The following is a 16651-nucleotide window of genomic DNA, read 5'->3' on the forward strand; positions in this document are numbered from 1 at the left end:
CAATGCTATTGCGAAGTAGCGACCAGACGTGTGCTCCGTAGCTTGCAGTTCTTCTCCTTTCCACTCCGCTTCCCTTCCTCAAAACCCCCCTTTTCTTCTTCCTCCTGGATTCTAGTTCTAGCGAACTTACCTTGCCTCCTGGATTCCTGGATTCGGTCTCCTGGAAAACTGAACGCATTCTGGATTCGGCAGAGACGCGGGCCGCCTTCTTCAAAACCTGATCCATCCGAAAGAAGGCAGCATCCAAAGACACCAGAAAAGAACGGATTCAGGTGAGAAGGGGGGGAACTCCTTGACACTTGTGCTCAGTCCAATGGGTTTTAACCTTAAATGTTATCATACCTATGCAATAAAAGCCATGTGGGCATTTAAGGCCATAAACCACGTTTACTGAGTCACTAGTGCTTGAATGTTTCAAAGGGATTTTTTAACCTATATAGGGATGTCTTATGGAATCACCCTTTAGAATGTTGCCACAGTGCTGGCAATTGTGACACGTCTGTGTCCCTGTGTATTTCGCCTTGTTCTGATGTTCTTTAAATCTGGCTTTTACCAACATGTTCCTTAATCGCATGCTTTTTTTGTAGGCAAATACTGATATGGCTGGAAATAATCAGTTTCATAATTTTCCAGTTCCGCTTGAGTATTCCTTTAATTATGCAGCTTTGTACTGAGTATGTGGTAATATACACCAGTAGTGGATTTTCCTTCATCGATTTGGATTTAAGCAAGTCCTCTTTTGAAATGTGCTCCACCTTGTTGGATACAGTTTCTATTATTTCTGGATCATAGTTCTGTTGAATATATTTTTCTGTTTTGCTTGGATTTTATATTCTTCAGCAGATGTGATGTTACATCTGTGCCTCATAAACTGGCTGATCGGGACACTTTCTAGTTTTCGTTTTGGATGGAAACTTGTAGCTAGGAGTAGACTGTTCCTATCAGTGCTTTTAGTGAAGATCTTAGTGTTGAGAATGTTGTTCTCTGCATATATTTCTACATCCAAGATGAGACATTACTAAAGCTGTGATTGGAGGTAAACTTTATGCGAGGATGCAAGCTGTTCATCATTGTGTAAAAGTTCTCCAACTCTTCTACCGGGCCTTTCCGAATACCAAATATATCATCCAAATACCTGGTATAAAATCCCAGGTTCCTTTGTCATCTTTCTTTCTTCAATACAAACTCAGGGTCTAGATAAAGCATGCAGGCATTTGCGTAGCTGGGTGCCCTCACTGCCCCCATGCTTGTTCCTGAGATCTGAATGCAGCATCTATCTTCAAATTTAAAGAAATTGTTCGTCAATACTAGTTTCAGTAAATTCATGAGGAATACCTTGTCTGCCTTGCACGTGTCTGTGGAAAGTAGGAGACATTCCATGGCTTCCATCCCTGCTGGGTGGCCGATGTTTGTGTATAGTGATGCAATGTCCATGGTGAAAAGTAGACCTGGTCCTTGGACGAAGTTCACATTCTTTAGTTTTAATAAGAAGTGACTGGTGTCCCTTAAATATGTAGCACTGTTCTGTATTAACGGCTGTATTGCTCTGTCAAGATACTGGACCAATGGTTCCAATAAACTTCCCATGACTACAATAATGGGTCTTCCAGGGGATCTATTAAGCTTTTATGAATCTTAAGTAGTATATATAATACTGGCATGATTGGATGGTTAACCATTACAAATGTTTTTGTGTGGTCCGATATTACACCTTGTTTCTCCGCCACTTCTTTAGCTTTTACTTGTCCAGTGGGATCATATTAGACTTATCTGTATGTTTCTTTGTCTTCAAGTTGTCTATTGATCTATTTTACATAATCTTTTTTGCCCATAAGGACTAATGCCCTGCCTTTGTCTGCAGGTTTGAATATGATCTCCTGGTTGTCCAGGGGATCATAAGTATTCCCAGGTAATTTCTGGTGCACAAGGATGGGACCCTTTGCGCTGAGTCCTATTATACAAATCATTCACCAAAAAACATGTTGTTACCAATCAGTAATCCTTGTGCACTCTGAATGGTGTACTGGGGTAATGGCTTGTAGCTTGCAACTTGACTTTTTTCAGCCTGAATTACATTTCTAGAGTTGCACACATCCAAAACAGCATCTGTCTTACCCTTTGACGACACATGCAGTAACCCTGCTGAACCCTGTTCAAGCCATCCAAGGTCCAAGCATATCTGCGCTTGAAACATCTCATAAAATCATTGATGGGCACCTTTAGTAAACACCTAATTGACCTGTCCATGCATCCCAGCCTGTGTCTCATATCAGAGATCCTTCCGTACAGGATGAAGGAGGCCATCAACATGGAAAATAGAACATGGACCCCACTATTCTCACCAACTCCAGACAAACCTTGGCCTGCCTTTTCAAGCCAACTTTATAGAAAGGGTTGTCCCCTAAAAATTGTCAGATATCCAACGTCAATAATGCACTCTTGCATGACAAACTATCAGTATTCAGACCAGGTAGAAGCCAACTTTATAGAAAGGGCTGTTCCCTAACAATTGTCTAATATCCACCGACAATAATGCACTCTTCCATGACAAACTATCAGTTTTCAGACCAGGTAGAAGCACGGAAACAACTATCCTGGACACCATGGAAGACATAGCAACGCAACTTGTTCACAATCAATCCCTGGGAATAGTTCTCCTCGACCTCTCTGCAGTCTGTGACACAGTGGCTCATGCTATCCTGCTAGCAAGACTGGAATCACACAAAGGCATCATGGGGACTGCCTTTAAGTCAATTCCAGCTCTGCTAGAAAATTAATCATCTCGGGTTGTATGTGGCCAGTTAATCTCTAAAATCATCACCTTCCCATGTGGGTGCTTCAAGGATCCACCGTCACCCTGGGACTTCTCAATGTATACACCAGGCCACTCACAGACATCCTGGCTAGACAGCAGTGAAATATTTAGGTCAGAAGAAGAAGTGGTCTGGCTTTAGGAATAGAAAGTAAAATTTGAACAATAAACAACTTGTCCCATGACAAAAAGTACTTCAGTTTTATTAGTATATTACTGTAAATTCATTACCTTCTTTTTCCCACTGCTGCAGACCCACACAGAGAAATTGGGAATAATCAACCCTCTGGAATGAAATGTAACCCCAAGAAATCCAGACATTTTCATCTTTAAATTATTCTCTTTGTTAAATTATTCTCTTTGTAATCCTCCACTGCACATAAAGCCATTCTAAAGGCTGTTCATCCTTCAAACCCGCTTGACATATCAGCTTGGGGATGGTCCTTGCCCAGGAGAGGCAAGGGCTTTCACAACAATGCTGTATACTAGAACAGTATTCCTTCCACAGGAAATAAAATATATGATTACTTAGCTTGTGCACTCAGCCATGAAGTGAGCAACAGACCTCCGCAAATATTTATCTGGTATATGTGAAAATGTTGCCTCGTCAATGATTATTCACCCCAGACTGGCTGGGTCATAATAAGGATAGCAATGTCCAGGTAAGTAGGTGGAGCCTAAGTCTTTAACCCAATGCCTTTACAGTTGAACATGGAGGAGGTAAGATTCAGTTTAATGTCGATTGTTTAAGCCCACATCGTCACGACATTGGGGCTGGAAACAAAGGGGAGAGTTCTGTGATGAAGTCAAATTAACTGACCTTTCTCTGGGACATAAGAAGGCTCTGGGGACCAGAGACACCAACCAACTCTATGAAGAGCTGCCTGAAGATGGTATAAAAGAAATTCCCCAGAGATATCATTTATGTCCCAGGTAATAATGTCTCGAGTTCAGAGGTAGATGGTTTACAACTCCTTCCATTCAGCCATGGTATTAGGAGTAGAAGGGAACAAGTCCCTTTGGGTCCCACACAAATAATTCCACAAATCCAACAGTCCCTCAGGGCACCTATGCCATTGATTTAAGGAAAATGTTAGACAAAGAGTTACCTGTTTGGCATAATGCCTGTTCATTCCCACTTTCCCATCTGTGAGAAGGAAACCTAAAAGGCAACATTTAGGGACATCGTCTGGTACACTCACAGATGCAGGCAGAGCTCTGTGAGGCCGAACAGGCCTTAAAATGGCAGATCAGGGATTTCAAACACTCAGCAGTAACCAGGAAGAAAATATTTAAAGCAAAATCATGAAAGGGAAAGAAACAAGCACACCCAGCTGATGCACCTAAGGGAAAGAACCAATACACATGAAAAAGCCAACACGGAGCAAGGGTAGAGGCAATCGCGGAAAGAGTTGGGAAGGTGTACTATAGAAGCCAGAGTGCGCTGCAGGAAGTGACACATACTGGGCTAGCGACCAGGAGCAAAGAGGGAGCGAGACAGAGCCACAAGGGAAGCGCCAGAGCCCCATATTGAATCCCAGTATCCTACATCTGAGACCCGGGAAATAGCCAGAGACTGATCAGAAAGGGCATTGGTCCAGAAAGTGCGGCTGGTATGTCAGAATATCAGACGCTGGCAAAAACCTTAAGAAGGGGAGAAGAAATACTTGCTGGTAAGAGTGTGTCCAAAGGCATCATCATTCGATAAGGAGGGTGACCCGATTCTAGAAGATCTGGGACTGGTAGGAGTGTTTCAAAATGTATTTTTAATCCAAGAGGGTGAAAATATCTGGGCTTCACATGGGGGTTTTACCATCCCCAAATGTTTCATTTTGTATGTTCGCTATTTTTAATAACAAAGCAGCAGAAAAATGCGGGGAAAACCCCCCACAACTGCCTATTTACCCCAACCCCAAAATAACATTAGCCCCTTTCCCACAGTATTAGTATATTTGTTCGGTTTTATTTGACCGAATGTTACACTTGACCGAATTTGGCCAGTAACATTCGAGCGAATAAAACCGATCAAATAGGCTAATACTTGCCGAACATAGGGTGCAGGGGTTGCGGGGGGTGTCCCCTGCTCCATATGTATGCCATTTATTATCCTTTGGCGGTTGCGGGGGTGTCCCCCGCTTCCTCAATATTGGAAGCGGGGGACCGAAAAAAAGAAAAACAAAAAAGGACCCTGCAGTGTCTGATCCGACCCGCGTTTGAGGGACGGATCTGGCGCTGTAGGGCTGAAGTGGACCAGGTGGCGAGATAACAGGTAAGTGAGGAGTGGGGAAGAAACTTTTTCCCAAAACCCGCAAAGCTGACCGCATGCAACATACGACATGATGTTGCATGCGGTCTGTTTTTTTCGAACTTTTGTTTTCGACCAATTTTTTTTCTCTGTCAATTATACCCAAACCTTTCCCACACTAACTAGATGTTCCTTTTTATAAATTATAAATTGTATATGGCAATGAATATTTTTCAATCAAAAATGTGTATGATGAATATTCTGCAATTAAATCACTGGGTCTCCCGAAAGATGGGGAGAGCAGTACATGCATGTAGGAGAATTAATGTAGTGAGCTGGGCACTATAACCCTGAGACAGCAAATTAGATTAGGGCATCCAGAATGGACCGGTGCTTCTTTAGACGTGTCCTTTCTCCCTTGTAAGTGAATTCATCCTGATCCTGTATTATATATAGTAATACATACGTTTTAAATGAGAAACCCCTAGGCACTACAAGTAAATATCCAACGTCACCCTCTTACTTGTAGATAGAGGTGTCGAACTGCGCTTGTAGCTTGAGTGCTCTGTTAGGTCTACATCACATATATATCCAATAGAGCTTTATATGCCTTAGTACAGCAATCACAGTCTAAGAATAGGCTCAACGCAAAGACGTGAAAAAGGCAGAAAAAAGACCCCCATGACAATATGGGCTGGATTCCTCTCCTTCTGCATTTTTCACTGCATTCTTTTTATGGGGGCAAGCCCCTCACACCTCCCTCCCAAACCTCCTCACTTCTATCCCCCACCCCACACACAATTAAAAATATATTTTTTTTCAATCCCTAAACCCCCCACTTAAATAATGTTGCAGAAAATGCAGCAAAAAGACCTCTGCAATTAGAGGGGCTAGATCCGATATAACCATCTAATGTCAGGTTCCGCCATTGCGCATTGTAGTAATGCCATATGACATTGCCCAGCCCCTTCTAATACATATAGGAGTTGTTGGAATGTTATGTGGGTAAGAATGCACCTGGGCCCGGCACCAGGTAGGAGAGTGGTTGGTGCTCTTAAAGCGGTCGTAGTTTTTGGGATCCTGCACAAGGCAAGAAGAGGTCAATGTGTGGTGGGGCTCATTCACTCTCCCCAGCCAGCACCTCAATAAGGTAAGGGGCTGTAGTACAAGCCTTCACCATGTGTCCAGCCTACCTGAGGGAGCAGTCCACCGCCAGTCTTCAAACCCTCTTCAAGGAGATGAAGCAACTTCTGAAATTTCTTATCAGTGTACTCAAAGCGATCTCCAAATATGATTGAGCAGATTACATTGGCCACCGCATTGTTTACAAGAAAATGTGGGTCAAACGGATGGCCTGTGAAGATACAATTGAGAGACAAACGGACATTAATTATGAATCTACAGAGTTACGGTCAGGGCTTGAACTAATACAATAGTCGTATGAACAGTATTAATCATGCAAATTCCATCTGAAGTCAGGTATCCCCTACAAGCTCTGAGCACCAACACTATTAAATAGGCCTTTGCCATTAGCGGATTAGTTGGGTCTTTCTCTGTAAAACATCATCTCTCCTTCAATCCCTTTAGGTCTCACGCCCAACCATGAATCTCCTCGCTAATCCAGCAAAAGAAGGCAGGTACGTGACTGCACCTATGCTGCGGGCATAAGACCGGCTGCGCAACTCTCCTCGATTACAAGGAATCCTCTCTTGCCCACTGTACTGCCATGAACTCAGCCACATCTTTGTATTATATCATCAGTATATCATCTCTGCTTCCATCCTTGCCAAGTCTCCACCACCGTCATCCAGCCCACTCACCCACAATCATCCTCCTCCCTCATGGCTGATACATTTTTCCCCACCACCTTTAATTGTTTATGCTAGGTCGTTACTGGAGTGTACTCAGTGATGTAACCCATCCCGGTTACAACCCAACCTCCACACCATCATCACCTCATGTTTGTCTCCACTGATCACAGTTGATGTTAAAGCATGCAGAGATGAGAATGCGTGTTGTTTTTGATCTAATGCTACACATTTATGCTAGAAGCACCATTTTCCTGTTTTTTTTATGACAGTTCTCAATTTTTATCACAGCAAGGATCAGAATATGTTCTAGTGTCCATGGCAAGCTTGTTGTGCTGGTCCCCCTAAAGCACAGTGCCATCTTTGACATGATGGTCCACCTTGATTTACTTTTCAGAATTACAGAAGAACCGTTAGAAACCTCCGGTACATTGTCCTTGAAGAAAATGTATAACAAGCATGGCTCAATAATTGTAACTGCCCCAATGCACTTCCATGCAGAGGCCCTCCAGGTACGTATCTGCCACCTATCCTATCTGAAAAAATCAATCTATGCTGCCAGTGGGCAGGTGAGAAGTTATATAGTTATATATGTGTTAGTCATATGCAAATAGCAGCCAGATCGATGAGAACATTGAAAGGGGTCAATAAAGTTCATAACATCATCAGCTGAGAGCTATTTTATAGATGTGCAACACCCAAGATTAATGAAGGTAACATTAAGTTGATTATATGCACGTCTTCCAAACCCACAGAGCAAACTAGCCACGTAACACCCTTATCAACTCCACGGTTGGGCAGATAAATGGGTTTAACATTGTAGGATAGAAGCTTGTCCAGGCATGATCCTGAACTCACCCTTTAGTGATGTGATAGACACCATAGATATGTGGGGTGGGGAAGGTAATTGGACAGCGAATACAAGAACAGCCACACTTCTAAAGCACATACACATCAGGCATGTTAAGAGGGTAGATAGCTTTAGAACATCCACTTCCACAGCACACTGCCATGTGGGCAAATGTTCTAAGCACAGCTGGGCACAGGCAAAGGTGCCCATAAAGAGAGCAGAAAGTGATGCCATCTTACAAAAGCTGAACAAAGTGGACTAATGTGCACGCACTGCAACAAGGGATATACCCCCTGTGTGATGCTATCACAGATGTGATTGGAGGAAATCGGAAAGACATATCTGTCATTAAAAATGGTCAACTGCCAGGATCCATTCTTTCAATTGTTGTAACACAGCAGGACACATTGACTAGGGCTGTGCCAGAGTGGACTTTGACGTCACAACAAGAGCAAATGACTGCTTTTAATCTGACAGCAATTTCCACATATACTCTACTAAGCACAGTTAATAATCAATTCCTATTTATCCTCCCGTTGGTCTGAAGGCCTAATTCTGTGCGCACTTCATGATGTGTTAAATATCCAAGTATATATAGGCAGCACATTGAATGCTCTGACACGTTCACGATCCTGGGGGACATGTATTGGGTTATCGACTCTTGGACGACGACCGAACACAAAGTCCCATACGCGCATGCAAGTGTTGCACATGGTGATGCAAATGGTGCATGTGGTGCTGCACACTCTACTTTAAAGATTGTGAAGGACATGTTTGCATGAATTACTTGCAGGCATTCAAAGTGAAACCTTGCAAGCAGGTTTATAAAGGCACTAGATGCAAGTTGCATGCAGGACCAGGCAACAAATGAATATAGAAAACTTCAAATGCTCACAAATGGGTCTTATCTGGTTATATTCAAGAAAAGTTGATCAGATGTTCTGATTCGAATCACATCACAGGTATGAGCAGCTGTCAAATGTGGGATACAACGCAATCAACAGGTACAATAGGTACTTTTGAATTATCCCAGTGTAGTGCTCAGTAACCTAGAGTCTGAACTGGTACTGCACATGGCTCAATTTTTGCATTCTGGTTAGGAGCATTGCAGAGCACTATGAGGAAGGGAGCGTTCACTAGCAATATACACATCTCTAGTGGACAGCAAATCCTGGTTGTGACAAATTGACTTCTGTCCTGCAGAAGTACAAGGATGAGCAGAGGCTAAAATGCCCACTCAGCCTTCACACTTCAACAAACCAAGAGCCAACACAATCATAAAGGTAAAGAAGGCACAGTTGAGAGATATGCACAAAAAACTTTTTTTGAGATGGGATGGAGGTTACTCAAATGAGCCAAACCTAAATTGTAAAATGCTTGATTGGTGAGTCAAATGTGCTTTCAAAAAGGTTATGTTCTTGTTAGAAAAAATAGTAAATAAAAAAAACTTCATTCCATGTAGAAGGTGAAAAATGATGTTTTAATTGATTATTTGTTTCACATCATATTTTTCTTGGTGTTAACATCAAACCTTTAATGATCATTTTATTCTTGTTCATACAAATTTGATTGGTTTCTGGTGTTAGCATCACACCATTTCATTTGTTTCGCTCTCAAATGATATTAATTGCTTTCAAATAATGCTCCAAATAATATTCCACAGAAAATACTCTACTCGACACGTGTTTCCCTATTGAGTGTATCAATGGTTCATCAGGAGAAAGAGTGATTTCTGACAGGAGAAATTAAAGAAAATAGAGAAAAAGATATTAAGGTCTGTTTGTGTGTCCATAATTCATTTTATCCTAACAGTTGTATCAGGATCTTTCATGGCAAACAAATGTATTGTTTCAGAAAAGTTCGGACTCACCCTGTTCTTGGTTGCTGAGTTATTTTTCTGTATAATTTTGGAATTTCCTCAATTTTTCTTATTTAGGCAACTTCAATTTAGAAACAAAGGACAGTTGAGAAATATGCCTTCTTCGCCTTTTGTTGTAACGTGGGCCAAGGGGTGGCTATGCTCTCAAGAAGGGTGTCAATATGGTTCAGTAGCAACCGTAACAGGGAAGTAGAACAGTCCAAAATAAAGGAATGTCAAATGAAGGTTATATAAAATGAAGGTAATATAAAAATATATACAACTAGCAAAAGGGTTCTGTAGAGAGACATGATAACACTCATCAATTGTTGAAAATCAAGGATCCTGTAGGTTGCTGTTGTTAAGGATTTCAATCTGGCGACACACACCTTGGTCTCGGCCTAGTATGTAGCGCACGACTGAGATGCCTTTCTCCTTATTTTATGCAGATTCAATTTGAGATGGTTCACAACTCTTATCCCACCCCCCTTGCAAATACCCCGGGTCACAATGGACCATGAACCAGGTTGGTTGGTGAAAATATAATATTTACTTTTTTAAATTCAAAAGAAATCAAACAATTTTAATATGGGGCAGCAATCACCAATGGGGTGATAATTACAATGAAATTGGAATCAAGACACTTGGTTACCCTTCTCCTAGATAGCACGCAAGTTAAGGTTTCCCACTGCAATGTTCCCTCAACCCACAAATAATCGAATTCTGAGTGGATAGAAAGAAGCAACAGGTAATCAGGAATAAGAGGCAGAAGACAGAAGAAATATCTGACCTTCCCTCACAGAATAAGAGGTAAAAACCCTTAACAAAGGCCTAAAATAACACTCGGAAATGGCAAATAATTAATTAATGTGTAGTTAAATTATAATATACATATGTTTGATCACAATAGCATGTATGTTATATCACTGGCAATCACAAGGCAATGGATCAGCAAAAGGCATACAATTCGAAAATTAGTGGAAAGTTTAGAGCATGCAGCAGCCAAATGACACGTGGGAAGATTTAAAGCGGGAATTGAGAAAATTGCAAAACGGTTTTTAATAAAACGGGTGAAATACTCTGATTTGGAGTGCAGTGTTGGGCTGGCGGGTAGATATATATCACAGTGACACTATAGAGTTGAAAATAGGTCTCTAGCTATGAAACTGGATGAGTTATGAGCTTTGAGTGAAATGAAGCTGTGAAATAGGAAAGGAAATCAGTTGTGACAAGAACAGTTTTACTTTAAACTAGAGTAGTCGGACTAGACCACCAAAGATGGACACAGTAAGATCCAAGGTTGATTCTCGAGTTCAACCCTGTCACCCCAGCGCCCAACCCTGGCGGAAACCAGTCCGATCACTCGAAATATGACTAAGATAGGCTAGTATTTCTAAGGGGTAGGGATTATACTCACAGTCCACTTTCTAGTTTTGGGATTTTTGGACAGTGAACAGGTTCTGGTCACCACACGGCTGGCGCGCCTGGCACAAGACAGCTGGGCAAGGTCTGGTCAGTGGGTAGCAAACAGCTGAGCAATTTGGGTCAATTGATGGTAATTCTCAGGGAAAAGGACAGCTGAATGGCAGGATTGCAGTGAGCATGCAGGTAATGGGCAGCACGCCAGGCTGGTTCAGGATGCTTCCCAAAAGAAGACCACAGCTTTCCCCTTTGGTTATTTGGGATTTCAGTGGGATTTCAGAATGGAGGCCTTGCTGGAAGGGTCAGCAATGCTTAGGCCTTGTAGTTGGGATCAGCAAGATGGATGTAGATCAGTAATGCAGCAGGAAGAGTGTCTGTCTAGATTCTTGTCAGGGACTTTTATTTATAATGCATAGTGACATCAGTATATGGCTGGGCAGGCTTTACTAGGCACACCTCTAATCGACTGGATTGGTCAGGGGTGCTAGTCCCCGCCTCACACTCAACTGGTTGGATTTCAAGGTAGAATGTCAGATTTATGATGTGAGTTTTACAAAACCTCCCTCAGTTACTTTAGCTAAAATCTGATTTTGCCACAAAAGGTACATTTATACAGTTGAAGTCTCTTAGCAAATTATCTAAACAGGTTACCTATATTATGCAAACCATTGAAGTCCAACCCTGCACTCTGTGAGACATTGTTTCGCCCTTCTAATACTTTTTGGAAATTTTGAGTATGAAAGATTCTGCCTAAAATTTGGTAACTTTATACACGTGTTTGGATTATCATAAGGGATGTAAGTATTAAAATTTGCAATGGCATCATGAATACTGTCCTTATAATCCCCAATTCTTTGCCATTTATATTCCCAAGGTGTCAGTGAATTCTACAATGTCTCAAATTATAAACCACAGAATGACATTTAAACTGCGAAATTCTCACATTTTTACAAAGTCCTGCTGCAGAGATCTAAGTCTTTACATTTTTATAAATAAATAGTCTTTGGAAGCAAATAGCAGTCCTTTGTCTGTCACTGGACCATTTTATTTTCTTCAGCTGCCACCAACTGTCATTTCCTCCAGAGTAAAATGGGGGTTTCCCAGTTTGATTGAAGGTTTATTGCCCCTTCCCCACTTCACACTTCCTTGTCCTGGGAGTTCCGTTGTCAGAGGGTCCAGCCCAAACCAGATTCTGTCCAACCTAGTAATTATCACTGAGGTGTTAGTATCTACTGAGAGTTTATGGTGGTTCCCCTTCTTGGGGGAAGCCTTAGCTCTGCCAACTGGAATAACCTGTATTTGGAAGCTTGCACAATCTAGCCAAGGCAGTTTAAAACCTTTATTTTCTTTTATTTGGTCCTGAATCAAAACAAAAACAAGCCTGTTGAATAGACAGTCCATGTGTGTTTCCCAGCAGCCAACCCCTTCTTCATTGCTAGGCACAGACAAGCTTTCATTCAACATGTTACCTTTCTTTAAAACAGGCATTTTTTTGTTCTTAAGTTTGCAAAGCCCATTTTAAACATGTGGTTCAAGCTGCTAGCACTTTGCCTTTTAAATTCTATTTGACTTTCCATCTGTATTCCCACAATGTTTTGCAGCCATAGTTATTTTCTTGCGGGCAGTAGTTTATTTAAAGTACAGAAGCACAGAAATTTTCATAGCCCAGATAGCTGGAGTTTCTTTGAACTACTAATCTTTGATACTTTGTAAAAATGAACATGCTTCCCCTGCTTGGTAAAAGTTTCCATGATGATTTTTCTCAGATTTGGTTTGACAGAGCCTGTCATTCAAGGGTCATGTTTGGTTTTGCTGAAGCACAATGGGGATAGGAATGGGCATGGCAGGGCCTTATTAATAACAGTAGCTTGAGGAAGAACAGATGAAAATAGCATCAGAGAAGCATCAGGTGAAATGCTTCCTTTTTTTCCAATGGGGACATTGGGCTTTCAGCACAGCAGTGCTGCTTTATCACTATTTCTTTTGTACATGTAAGAACACATGGGCAAGCTTCCTCAGTGTGTCCCCTTGTTCCATCCTACCCAATATGTGCTTGACAAGATGGTGCAGGCATCTTCTTGTTTCTGCAAAACGCAGTTTTGAGGCCCTGGTGCTCACTGGAACCAGCGCAACCATTTTGCTGTTTCTGCTGAAGCGCAGCTTGGTTTTGGAGAAATTCTGTCCAGTGAGTCAGTGTAGCCCACACTGTTCCGATTTGTTTATCGCTTGATTTGCTTTGCACCCTGAAGTAAACTGTACTGAGAATGGGCATGTGTGGCTGGCGGAGATACACCGGAGCAGACATTGGGGGGAGGTGAGAGTTGGTGTACTGCTGCATACTGGGGCGTTCTATGCTCTCGCCCCACCTGTTGCCCCACCCTGGCATGGTGCAGTTAGTTGTAGTGCACTGCAAATATCTTGGAAACCGTGCATTTTAGGGCCCTGAAACGTGGTTTTCAACCCCATTGATGTTTCGCCGATTTCAGGCAACCATCTCATGTGTGAGGGTGCTGAAATCCAGAGAATGGTTTGCGGTGTCCAAATGTCATATAGCCAGTAATGCATGAAAACATTGGTGATACGGTGTGGGATTGTATTAGGAACAACGCTTCGCCAAGCCACAAACCTACAAATTTGGACTTTTACTGAAATACAGGGAAAGAGGTGGGGTGTCCAAATGTCATGTAGTCAATAATGTTCAGAGGGTCCTAAAAGTTAACTATGCAAAATTTGGTGCAGATTGGTTAAACAGTGTGGAATGGTATAAGGAACAACGCTTCGCCAGGCCACAAACCCACAAACAAATTTTGACTTTCATTAATATAGATTTAATTAAACACACCATGTGCAATAATAACTAACTAGAAAAATACTACACAAGACCCAGCCCTGAGGAAAGAACACAGATTAAGAAAAGCTAGTAGATGTAGCACAATGGGTAATGAATCAGGGGCAAGCAAAAGCAACAAAGTTCTTGAAAAGGGATACATACTTTGAGCAAAAAGGGTTCAAAGTGACCTAACCAGTCTCCAGGGCCCAAGAATGGACCAATAGGTTAGCAGTCAAAAGTACCTTCTTTGCTGTTATGGTTGGTTCAGCAGCATCAAATGAGACTTCTTGGCACTGTGTAAAGATCGGAGAGAGCAAAAGGCAGAAACAGAGGGTCCTGCTATTTCAAATGCATTGAACAGTTTTTAAAACACACTCCGAACAGTTCAATGGCGAAAAACACTAGGATCCTAGGTGTCTTGGCTCGGGGTGATGTGGAATCCACAACACAAAAGGGAGAAACACTACTTCTGACAGTCAGGCTACGTATAAATAGTGGCAACGACTACTGCATGTGATTTAAATTTAATGCAGCAGAGCATATGTTACATATACATAGAGAGAACATAGGACATTCAATAAAATATATACAAGGTACATACAACAACATATAAATACATGTGCCAAAATGACTCCTTTTGGACATGTTTTAGTAGCAATTACAATCTTGATGATCCCTTGTGGAGGATACCATGGGGAGACTAATGCAATTACAGTGCATTAAATACTTCATGTGTGGAGATGATGCGACATGGAAAAAGGTCTACACAACTTTGTTTCGGCTTCAAAGCTGTTCGTGTGTGGCTGTAACTTCGACGGCCTTCATCAGCACGGAGAAAATTGGTGGAAAGAAAGGTCCTATGTGATCTGTCAATATAATAGACAGAGAAAGGAGTCAGAAGTGTGTGGGGTTCCAGGAAGTAAAAAACAATTTATAGTGCATTCAATGCTGGACTCTCAAAGAGAGACTCTAATGATTACGGATCTTATCGTAAGAGGTAGCACGATGGCTAACATTCTGTCAATTCATCAATTAAGGGCTGGTTGGTTAGTTCCGGAATAGGTCACGTGCGTGATAGATCGCTGTAACAAGGAAAGTGTGTCAAGAGTGCATCTCTAATATAGTAGTGAGTGGCACTTGGGTGCAAAAATAATATCATTGGCTCTTACCGGCATTCAAAAAATTATGCTAAAAAAATGACCGGCGCTCCTGCGAGGTTGGAGGCAGTGGGTTAAAGTTGATAGTAGAAATTCAACCAAAGGACTGTGGATAAATGGAAAATTATGTCACTTCAACATCATAATCCGGGTCCTGAGTGTAACAAATGGTAGCTGTAAGGAATGATGGCTCAAGATCACGGATGCAAAGTGTGATCTGTTTTTAATTAATAAATGCGCCAAACAATGCAGAAGCAAATGGCTCTGCTTGCCGTGGAGGAGTGCCGGTGCTGGAAAGTGTCTCCCTATGTGCCCGGGGGTGACAGGGTGACTGAGTGGAGCAGCATTTAACTAACGTATCCCGGTGACTGGCAGGCCGTGATTTAGTGTAGAATTCACCCGCTTGTGAAGAATGACAATACCTGGCATAGTAGATGTTAAGTCCAGGGACCGGCGGGGCAGGAACAGTAAGCCTCACGTCTTGCCGGGGGTACAACGTGAGGTTGCTAGGGCGACGTATATATGCAGTCAGCCATTTTGCAAGTGTCGACGTGGCATGCGAGGAACATCAGGAACCAAAGCGTTAAGGGTGCGCTCACATGGTGTGGTAGACTCCCAAAATAATTTAGAAGCATCAATATAGCATTCTGGTCATTGTAATGCTATAAAAACCCGTTGTGGAGTGAAGGGCGTCTGGTGAACACCGTTTTCGGCTCTGTCCCGTGTCCTGTGGAGCCCATTATACCACCGACACTCTATTTCTCTCGGCTACTGCTACTGCAGCCTTAAGGATTTAGGCTCTGCCCATCCAGGAAGTAGCCCACAAAAGAACTTCTGCAACGCCCTTGCAGCGTTAAGCCCGTTGTGGAGTGAAGGGCGTCTGGTGAACACTGTTTTCGGCTGTGTCCCGTGGAGCCCATTATACAGCCGACGCTCTATTTCTCTTGTCTACTGCCACCACAGCCTTAAGGATTTAGGCTCTGCCCATCCAGGAAGAAGCCCACAAAAGAACTTCTGCAATGCCCTTGCAGCGTTAAGCCCGTTGTAGAGTGAAGGGCTTCTGGTGAACACTGTTTTCGGCTGTTTTGGCTGGCGGCTGGTTGATGGTAATCCACGGTCCTCAAAAGACCCATAGTGTCCATCTGAGCCTGTGCTGTGCTACATCCGTGGTACAGGGTTAGCAGTCATTCTGACCACCGCCCTCACCTTCCAGTCGGCTTTCATATAGTGGATTATTTTCTTGCACTTCCTGACCAGCGGATTGTCGGACCACAAGCGCCGACAAGCACTGCCTGAAAAAACTTGGCGAGTGTGCAGAATGCAGGAGGCGGGTCATTTGACTCGCCACAAGAACAAGTTCCTCTCTTACCTGGTAACGTTCTTTCGATGGGATGGTCCGACGACGTATTCCATATCTTTGACAGTAATCACCACAGTTGTGCTGCTTCGGAAAATTTTCGGCATCTGTGTCCTGAGTCGATGACGTCGATGCGCTGTCCCCGAGTACCTCCTCCGACGGCCGACGTCACCCGATGTGATAAGTAGGACGCACGACGTCCGCAGCCTCAGTTGTAGTTTTTTCCCCCAGAACGTGTGACACCAGTCTCCTACCAGTCAGACACACAAGGCCTTGCGGAAACATAAGCTCCAATCGCATAAGTAATTCTGC

General features: G+C 42.7%; 1 protein-coding gene across 2 annotated transcripts in view; it reads right to left on the reverse strand.

Moving 5' to 3' along the window:
• Nucleotides 1–16651, reverse strand: part of LOC138581414 (cytochrome P450 2D15-like) — a 703698-nt gene that overhangs the window by 550533 nt on the left and 136514 nt on the right. For both annotated transcript variants that reach the window (XM_069652729.1, XM_069652730.1), the window contains exon 4: nt 6251–6411. In XM_069652729.1, coding sequence (XP_069508830.1) covers nt 6251–6411 — 161 coding nt within the window. The remainder of the gene's footprint in view (nt 1–6250; nt 6412–16651) is intronic.

Source organism: Ambystoma mexicanum, chromosome 3p (genome assembly GCF_040938575.1).
Source record: "Ambystoma mexicanum isolate Mex_15411 chromosome 3p, UKY_AmexF1_1, whole genome shotgun sequence".
NCBI lineage: Eukaryota > Metazoa > Chordata > Amphibia > Caudata > Ambystomatidae > Ambystoma > Ambystoma mexicanum.